General features: G+C 41.9%; 1 protein-coding gene across 2 annotated transcripts in view; it reads left to right on the top strand.

Annotated features, from left to right (window-relative positions):
• The window catches only part of TEX2 (testis expressed 2), a 96,896-nt gene that overhangs the window by 54,662 nt on the left and 32,072 nt on the right, over nt 1-10,162 (top strand). For both annotated transcript variants that reach the window (XM_084864141.1, XM_084864142.1), the window contains exons 3-5: nt 1,566-1,766; nt 3,186-3,525; nt 5,640-5,887. In XM_084864141.1, the coding sequence (XP_084720267.1) occupies nt 1,566-1,766; nt 3,186-3,525; nt 5,640-5,887 (789 nt within the window). The remainder of the gene's footprint in view (nt 1-1,565; nt 1,767-3,185; nt 3,526-5,639; nt 5,888-10,162) is intronic.

Genomic DNA, 10,162 nt, shown 5'->3' on the forward strand with positions numbered 1-10,162 from the left:
GGCTCATAAATTTTACTCACATCTCCCTAGACAGAGAAGGATATTTGTCTAATTTTACTTCTATGACATATTGTTTGTGCCACATTTTTTTATGGTTGCTCCAGTGTGGTCATAAGATGCTAAAATTAAGACTTAATACTTCTCTACTGATTTTGGTCAGGAATACTGTCCTGTTTTTAATCTTTGTATCAACTCATGACACATTACTTGGTCTATATAGAAGCTCAACTAATGTTTTGATGAATAAATAAATGAATAAAAGATATATCTGAGTATTCCTCATTTGCAGAGGTCCTCCAGACTTCAAGGTGAGATCACGTACTCACCATAGAAATGGCTATTCCTTGAAAAGAATGACAATCTCAACTCCAGTGTAGTGAGTGTTCGCATTTCTCTGCTCATTAGAAAGACATTTATAAAATGGGGGTTGGGGAAGGAGTGGGAAGATATCAATTAAAATTCTCTAGAGAACTTCTTTTAAAGACATCTGGGCCACCCATGTCATCTAAAGTACTGTGGGACAGGCAGAATGTTAAATGATGGCTATTGATTTACAGCTATGAGATTAGCTTTAGCACAATTTCATGGTGTGTTGAGCCTTTGTATGTTGTTCATACACTTCAATATGTTCGTTCTCTTTTAAAAAAAAATCAATGTTTAAGTCCATTAATATTGATCGAGAGGGGACCCTGGACCAATATTTTACTCATGTAAGTAACTATACACTTTTTAAAATATATATATTTTATTGATTTTTTTACAGAGAGGAAGGGAGAGAGATAGAGAGCTAGAAACATCGATGAGAGAGAAACATCTACCAGCTGCCTCTTGCACACCCTCTACTGGGGATGTGCCCGCAACCAATGTACGTGCCCTTGACCTGAATTGAACCTGGGATCTTTCAGTCCGCAAACCGACGCTCTACCACTGAGCCAAACCGGTTTCGGCAGTAACTATACACTTTTGATTTTTGACATATTGATCTTATCTATGGTTTATTTAATGCCTAATTCTCAATTATCTGCTTTACTATATTATTTTAGTGAAATAGAAATAGAATGGTAGGTGTTCTCTGGGCCCTGGAATAGTAGCATGAGTTAATATGATCTGTGAAATTTCAAAGATCGTTTGCAAGTAGGCTGAGGAGAGGGTGTATCTATTTGGCTACTGGGGAAGACAAGGTTGGGTGGGATAACTCACCCCCAGAGGAGGTCAGGGCAAAAGACTTGCTCTGTTTACATGAACAATACTTTTGAGTTTCTTGATTTTTTTTGTCAGCTTTACAAAAGAAAAATAACCTTTTATTTAGGATAATAATGGACATTGATTGTCATTCTCCACCAAATCCAGCTTTTTATTTATCAAAAAACATACCAAATTACTCCCCAGCACTGATTATCCTTCAAGCTAGCACTTGTTTCAGAAACCTGTAGGCATTAATAAATTGACACTTGAGTTATGATCATGTTTGATTTCAGTGTCCCAAATACCAATGGTCATCATTTTCACATTGAATCTGATCTGTATTTATTCTTATTTTACTAATAGAAGTATTTCTTCATCAGGGTTGGATGAATGAAATTTACAACTATGATCCAGAAACTTACCATGCAACTTTGACACATTCAGTCTTTGTTCGACTTGAGGGTGGGACCTTAAGACTTTCAAAGCCCAATAAAAATATATCCAGGAGGGCAAGCTACAATGAAACAAAGCCAGAGGTCACCTATATCAGCCAGAAAATCTATGACCTTTCAGACAGCAAGGTAAGTCCAACTAATTTAGGAAACTTAGATTAGTGAAAAACATTTCCCCCCTAAAAAGTGTGTGTGTGTGTGTGTGTGTGTGTGTGTGTCGGTGGGTGTGTTTACAGTATTAGTACAATTTAGAGCAGAACCTTTCAAATGTTAATATCCATATGAATCTGAGTATCTTTTTATTTTATTTTTAAAAAACTTTTTGTTGATTTCAGAGAGAGGAAGGGAGGGGAGAGATACAAACATCCATGAGAATCATCTATCAGCTGCCTCCTGCGTGCCTTCCACCATGGATCAATCCTGCAACCCAGGCATATGTCCTGACCAGGAATCAAACCGTGACATCCTTGGTTCTTAGGTCAATGCTCAACCACTAAGCCACACAAACCAGGCTCCTGAGCATCTTTTTAAATGCAGACTTGAATTCAGCAGTTCTGAATGGGGCCTGAGAGTCTGCATTTTTATGAACTCCCAGGTGATACCCATGCTGCTGGTCAGGAACCACACTTCTAGGAACAAGGGCATAGCACACTTTTCTGACTTTGAGAGTTAAATTTTTCAGTCAAATAAAAAGCTGTAGGTAGTGGTGCTAGGATAATAACTAATGAAGTCTCTATAAAAGTAAAAATTAATGCAAAATAACTACATTTTTATAAAAGTATTATATACTTGTTTTTTTGAGAAATGTAAATTATTTGTTACTCCAAAAAGTTATAGATTCTCTGTTCTTATAACTCATAAGACTGATCTTTAAGGTTTTCCAAAATTATATAAATTTTAAAAATATATATTTTATTCATTTTTTACAGAGAGGAAGAGAGAGGGATAGAGAGTTAGAAACATCGATGAGAGAGAATCATCGATTAGCTGCCTCCTGCACACTCCCCACCGGGGATGTGCCGGCAACCAAGGTACATGCCCCTGACCGGAATCGAACCCGGGAGCTTTCAGTCACCCAGGCTGACACTCTATCCACTGTGCCAAACCGGTCTCAGCAAAATTATATAAATATTTAAAATAGCTTTAGTTATAGAATTTTTCTTCTAGATCTAGTTTTATAAATTATTGTTTTCTTCCCAGCGTATATTTGGCCCAGGGTCATTAAACTCAGTTGATATCCAGACTTAGTTGATGAAGATCCACTATGTAATTAATGTGCTATTATTACCTGAAAATTATACATATTTTAGTTCTTGGAACATTCTTAAACATCTGCTTTCTATAATAATTTTGAAGGAGAATAACAAGTCATTTCTAAAATCTTATTACAAAGTCTATAATCATGTTATAGATAAGTGGAAATTATTTCACATTCATCATTTTAGTAAAAAATACTATAAAGTTTGCATTTGTACTCTACATATTTTAATGCACAATGTAGCAAATTCTTAATTTAGTATGTGAATCATCGCTTCCCTTTCTCTGTAGATTTATCTTGTACCTAAAAGTTTGGCTCGAAAACGAATCTGGAATAAAAAATATCCCATTTGCATCGAGCTTGGTCAACAAGATGACTTTATGTCCAAGGCCCAAACTGACAAAGAGACTTCTGAAGAAAAGCCACCAGCTGAGAGAGACCCAGGAATCGAGGACCCTAAGAAGCCACCCCATCCTCAGGAAGGAACAAGATCTGGCCAGAGAGATCAGATATTGTATCTCTTTGGGAGAACTGGCCGAGAAAAGGAGGAGTGGTTTAGGAGATTTATTCTGGCATCTAAGCTGAAGTCGGAAATCAAGAAGCCATCTGGTATCTCTGGAAGTAAATCAGGTAATGACAAGTGTGCTAAATGATTATGTATTTTTAAAGGACTTGTAGGAGAATTGACATTCCCAGATAGAAAGGAAGGAAGCCCACTCTGAATTGATGACTGTCTGCCACCTAAGGTATGTTCTCATGAGTCATTTGCCTTTTAGGCCAATCACTGTGACTCTTTATACAGAATCATTCAACCAGTGATGAAACTATTTGCAGGTGTATGTTTTTAGCCTTTGGTGGTTCCTTAGGATTATATTTATGTATTATATAAATTTATAAAAATTTTCTCTGAAAGAAGAAGCAACAGCACAACTATTTTTATAATGAGACAGCTAGTGCTATCAAGTCCCTGGGCTCAATTATGTCCCCCAGCAAAATGTGGGATCACCGTATAAATGCAGCATCCTCTGGCATCTAGACTCAATGCATTTGCATCGATGATCATGACCTCTGCTCATTTTCCTATCCCTCTGCCCCATGTCCTCTGCTTGGAACTTCACTGAACTTTATTGTGACCTATCACTGCTTATTACATTCTAGAGGCCCGGGGCATGGATTCATGCACCATTGGGGTCCCTCAGCCTGGCCTGCACCCTCTTGCAATCCGGGACCCCTTGGGGAATGTAATAGTGTATGAAGTGGCAGGGGGCCGGGGAGGAGCCTGGGTTGGGCGCTGCGCTGCTCCCGCTCATCCCACCCCGCTGTGCCTGCTGCTGCCTCAGTAGCACACTGCTACAGAGACTGGAGAGGCTGACCCACTGCAGCTGCACTCACCAGGTGTGAGCACACTGACCACCAGGGAGTAGCTCCTGCATTGAGCATCTGCCCCCTGGTGGTCAGTATGCATCATAGCGACTGGACAAACAGTCATTTGGTCGCTTAGGCTTTTATATAGATAGATAGAAACCCTTTACCTCGAATGCTCTTCCCCATCCTGGGCCAAGAAAATGCCAGTTATTTCAAGAGGCAGTCCAGAGGTCACTACCTGTGGAAATCAGTACTGGGGTAAGCACCTCTCACTCTGTTGGGCAGAGTGGTCACCCCTTCTTTCTTCCCTAAAAGTCCTTTAGTCATGCTTCAGCTACAATACTTTTTACAGAAAATTGTGATTTATTTGACTAGGTGCCCAAGTTCAAAGGCAGGGATTATTCTCCATTTTGATGTGGAATTGGCCTAGAAAAGTGCTTGATAAAAACCTTATTGAATGGAAGATGGCACGTTTGAAATTGCCATGAACTGTGGATGAACAATTATCTTTCTGCCCACTTTCCATTTGCCCCTGGGTATGTGCCAGTCCTTTATTTGACCTTAAGAGATCACTGGGAAATAGAAAAAAAGTACATACTGGTGTATTTCATGGCTCCCATTACTCTGAATGGTCTTAGGGAGGAATAAAAACTGTTCTAAAAAATTATGTATTATTAGAGTGGTGAGTACCCTATCATAATAAAGAGAGAATATGCTAATTGACCCTCATGTTGTCACAAAGATGGCAGCACCCACAGCCAATAAGGAGGGAATATGCTAATTTAATGCCACGCCCTCAAATATGGTGGTGCCCACAGCCACAAGATAGTGGTGCCCAGTCCCCTCAGCCCTGCCAGGGCAGCAGGCAGGTGGCAAAGCCAGGCCTGCCTCCAGGTGGGCCCAGCCACTCTGCACACCTGCCTCCAGAGTCCCCCAGTCCCCTCTGTCCCCCAGGGCCAGCCCGAGGTACAGGCAAGCCTCGATGGCTGCTGCCTAGGGCCCCCAATGCTCAAGTAACTAGGGCAGCAGCAGAGGTGTAATGAGGCGTCACCTTCCCCTGATTTTTGGGTTGCCTCCTGTCCCTGGGGGCTTCTGGACTGTGAGAGGGGGCAGGCCGGGCTGAGGGACTCCCACTCCAGTGCATGAATTTTCATGCCCTGGGCCTCTAGTTACCTTATAAATATTTCTTAAATAGTAATTTGATAGCATTTTAGCTGCTTTTACTTACAACCTTATGACCTATCACTATTTTTTAAATAGTCATTTGATAACCTTTTAGCTGCTTTTCTCAATGTAACCCAGTGGTTTTGCTCTGTATTTCATTTACTTTGTAGTCCTTCCTTTCATCTATATTAACAGCCCTCACTTCTTTGCTCCAGGGGTTTTGCCCTCACACAGCAGACACAGCAGTCCCTCGGGACACCTGACCCACAGTCGCAGCAGCAGTAAAGGCAGCGTGGAGGAGATTATGTCCCAACCAAAGCAGAAGGAGCTGATGGGCAGTGTGCGGCAGAAGATGCTTCTAGACTATAGCGTGTACATGGCTAGATGTGTCCCCCAAGAGAATCGAAGCCCCCAGAAGAGTCCCGTGCAGAGTGCGGAGAGCAGCCCCACGGCTGGAAAAAAGGTAATTCTGGCTGCCAAGGAGTGGCTTTTCTGATCTTCCATTTAAACTCATTTCTTCATACATAAGCACCTCTGTGTACCAGGCCCTGTTCTAGGGATTGATATCACAGTAATGAACAAGAAAGAGGGGGCCCTGCCCTCAGGTAACTTGAAGTCATGGAGATAGCAAGAAACAAACATCAGGTGGTGATACGAATTAGATAATAAATCCAGATAAGGGAGTACAGAAGGTGGCCAGAACCTCTATGTCAGATCAGTGGTCAAGGTGGGTCTCTTTGAGGAGGTGACATTTGGGCAGAGACCTGACCAATGTGAGGAAGTGAGCCATGGTGATAGGTATGGGAGGAGCATTTCAGGCGGGGAACCAGCAAGTACAAAGGCCCCAAAGCAGGATATGTGTTGGGAGTATTCAAAGAATTGTGATGAGGACAGTATGGAGAACAATGAGCGAGGGCCAGAGGCAGGGCCTCACTGGATCAGTTCCAGGGGGTATGAGAAGTTCCAGGAGGGTTTTGAGCAGGGGGTAATATTGATCTGATTTAAGTTTTACAAGGTAAGTGGCTTTCCTTGGAGAATTGGCTATAGGAGGAAAAGTGTGGGTGGGAGGCAAAGTTGGCAGTGTAGAATGGGACTGAGGTCAAGGTGGTAATAGCCGATGGTGAGAAGGAGCTGCTTTGGGAATATGTGTTGTAGGGAGCTGGCTGGATTTGCTGGTGAATTAGATGTGGGGTGTGAGAGAACCAGTCTGGTTTTTCACATGAGTAACTGGGTAATCAGTAGGGAGGGAAGTTCACAGAATCATTAGTAATAGAGGTTTAATTCTTCAATGACCATTGTATTCTCAAATTCTCAGACGCCTCAGCTATGTCCAGTGCTTTTGAAGATTCACCACCAGGGTTATTTCCAAAGTGTAAAAATCTAGATATTGACTCACTACCATCTGTGATAAGATAAATAATATAAGCTATCATATGCCAGACTTTATTAGGCTCTTTAGTACTGTAGCTTAATTTCACAGTTGCTATGATGGAGTGTGCAAAACCTGGTATGAGACCATGGCCTTAGCTGGTAGGTCATTCTAAAACAGCTTGAGCCCTAGCTGGTTTTGCTAAGTGGTTAGAGCTTCAGTTCTCAGAGTGAAGGGTCTCAGTGTTTGATTCCAATCAAGGGCACATGCCTTGGTTGCAGGCTCGTTCCCCAGCCCTGACGGGCATGTGCAGAAGGCAACTAATCAATGTTTCTCTCTCTGTCTCTCCCCCTCCCTTCCACTTTCTTTAAAATAAATGGGGAAAATATCATGGGGTGAGGATTACCAACAAAAAGCACACAAATAAACAAACAAACAAAAAACCTTGCTTGACATGAGGCCTCCTGCCATCACTTTCCACTAATATTCTGAGACACAGCCTCCCACCTATGGAGCATGAAGCCAGTGACCTCTTAGAGGGACTATATGTCTGTTCTTAATTGGAAGCATTGATACCCTCCTCTTTGTGCCTTGAGCTCTTCAGTGTGGAATAGGCCTTGAGCCCTCAAGTACCCTACTTTATCAGGGCTAAAAAGACCATGTACCTTTGCTGGCTGACTGCCTCTGCCCTAAGTTACCAGCGAGAGCGGGAAGTAGACTGTCCATCGGCTAGAGTGGGTTCATATGAAACTGTCCTGGAAATGTCTGATTTATCAGTAGTGAATTCCCCTCCCCCAAACTCCCGTCCTCCCTCTGCTATCAGCTGCCTGGACTCATCAGACTCAGGGAAATAAGGGGGAGAATTGTGCGCTGATGTAAGAAAATTAACTAATAAAAAGCTTGCTTGTTAGAAGAGCTCCTTAAATAAGAACAGGTTTTAGAACATTGTTTCCTCAGAGCATGTTCTGTGGGAGCCCAGGGGCTGGGAGACCCTGATGGCCAACCGCTCAGCCTCTCAACCAGCGTTGCTGGGTGGGGGCAGATTTCTAACACGAACCTTTCCAGTAAGCATTCATTTCCTCTTCTAAGTCTCATGAAAATCTAAAAACCACATTGTACTTTTGGGCCCCTTAGAGCAGGCAGGAATGATTTAATCTTTTCTCGATAAAGACTCAGTACAACAAACGGAAATCCAGGCCTGTCGTCATGCTGAGGTTAGAAGGCCTTTCTCCCCCAATCCAAGTCTTCCAGACTGCAAATTCTGCAGCTCGCCCGCCCTCCCTCCCTTCCTCCCTCCCTCCCTCCCTCCCTCCCTCCCTCCTCTCCTCCTCCTCCTCCTCCTCCTCCTCCTCCTCCTCCTCCTCCTCCTCCTCCTCCTCCTTCTCCTTCTTCCTCCCTCCCTCCCTCTCTCTCTCTCTCTCTCTCTCTCCCTCTCTCCCTCTCTCTCCTCTCTCTCGGTATGGGTATGCATTTTTCTAGCTGGCTTTTCCTTGAGCACTTATCCCCATCTCCCACCCCCACTTTTATTAGTTTTGTGATTCTAATCTGCATGGGCTAGGAAACCAGAGAACCATAATTGTGTGAACAGAGATAAGCCTTTGACAAAAGGGACATTGAAGAAAGTGTATGGGTTTTAGTGCTAGGCTTCTGCATCTGTTTGGTCTGCCTGAAACATGTGTGGGTCACATCCTGGCTTTCGTGATCTGGTAGTTGAGACGGTCCTGAATACAGACAGCATCGGTGTGTTCTATTTATCTACGACTGCATAACAAAGAGCCTCCAAAGTTTTTGCTCAAAATAATTATTTTGCTCACAAATTTGTAATTTGGTCAGACTTGGCAGTGAAGGCTTCTCTCTGCTCCACACAGTGTCAGCTAGGGAGGCTGGACTGGAGGCAGAAGGGTCTGCTTACAAGATGGCTTGCTCTCCTGGCTGGCAAGTAGAATCTGGTTGTTGCATGAGAGCTTAGCTAGGGCCTCAGGCCTCGGGCCTCGGTTCTTCTCCAGGTGGCCTGAGCTGTCTTCAGCATGGAGACTAGGTTCTAAGGCAAGCATCCCAAGAGAAAAAGCTACCTAAGTGAATACTGTATTGTCTTTTCTGACCAAGTCTCAGAAGTAAAATAATGTCACTTCCATTGTGCTCTATTAGTCAAGGCTGTCACAAATGCCCTCCCAGTTTCAAGAAGGGCAGGGATTCCATCTCTTGCTGAGGGATTAACAGATTTCTTGGAAGAGCATGTGGGATGTGAAATATCATTGCACCGTTTCTGGAAAATAAGATCAGCTACAGTGTTACTGTACCACTTTTATTGCTCTTCATGCTTTCCTTTATAAGTGCTAGTTCTTTATTTTACTAATTGCACTAATTATCTTGTTATCTATAAATGGATCATATGATCTTCCCTGTTTTGTGTTATCAGGAGTTGAGAACCCTACAAAGTAAGTAGGAATTGAATAGAAATCAGAAAATCTTAATTGGCGGAGTGATTTTCTAAAGATTTTCCTTTCCCTCCTGAAAGTTGGCTTTTCAAACATTTAAAGTCAGAAAGTGCTTCTCATATAATAAGTAAGAAATGTGAAGGCATGTATACGTATACAATTTACAAATAAACCTTAGGAAGGATATAGACAAAAGTGCAAGACAATTTAGTTGAAGAAAGAATAGTCTTTTCAAAAAATGGTTCTGAACAATTGGTATCACATGCAAAAGAATGAAGTTAGATCCCTACCTCCCACCATATACAAAAGGCCTCAATTTAAGAGCTAAAAACTGTAAAATTCCTAGAAGAAAAAATAGTTGTAAATCTCTGTGATTTGGGGTTAGGGAAAGCCTTCTTACATAAGATACCAAAAATACACACAACCAAATAAAAAAGTAGATAAATTGGACTTCATAAAAATTAAAAATTTTCATGCTGCAAATAATAACATCAAGAAATTGAAAAGAGCCCTAGCTGGGTTGGATCAGTGGATAGAGTGTCGGCCTGCGGATTGAAGGGTCCCAGGTTTGATTCTGGGTTTTGGGCTCGATCCCCAGTAGGCAGTCTGCAGGAGGCAGCTGATCAATGATTGTCTCTCATCATTGATGTTTCTATATCTCTCTTCCTTTCCCTACCTCTCTGAAATCAATAAAAAATATATTTTAAAAATTTGGAAAGACAAAATGAAGAAAATATTTGCAAGTCATATATCGGATAAGGGTCTAGTTTCTATAATAAAAAGCTAAGTAACTCAATTAAGAAATGAACAAAAAATCTAAATAGACATTTCTCCAAAGAAGGTATACAAGTAGCTGATAAGCATATGGAAAAAATACTCTGTCATTAACCAATAGGGAAATGTGAATCAAAACCATAATGAGATACCACTT

Source organism: Pipistrellus hanaki (assembly GCF_964339955.1).
Source record: "Pipistrellus hanaki genome assembly, chromosome: 16".
NCBI lineage: Eukaryota > Metazoa > Chordata > Mammalia > Chiroptera > Vespertilionidae > Pipistrellus > Pipistrellus hanaki.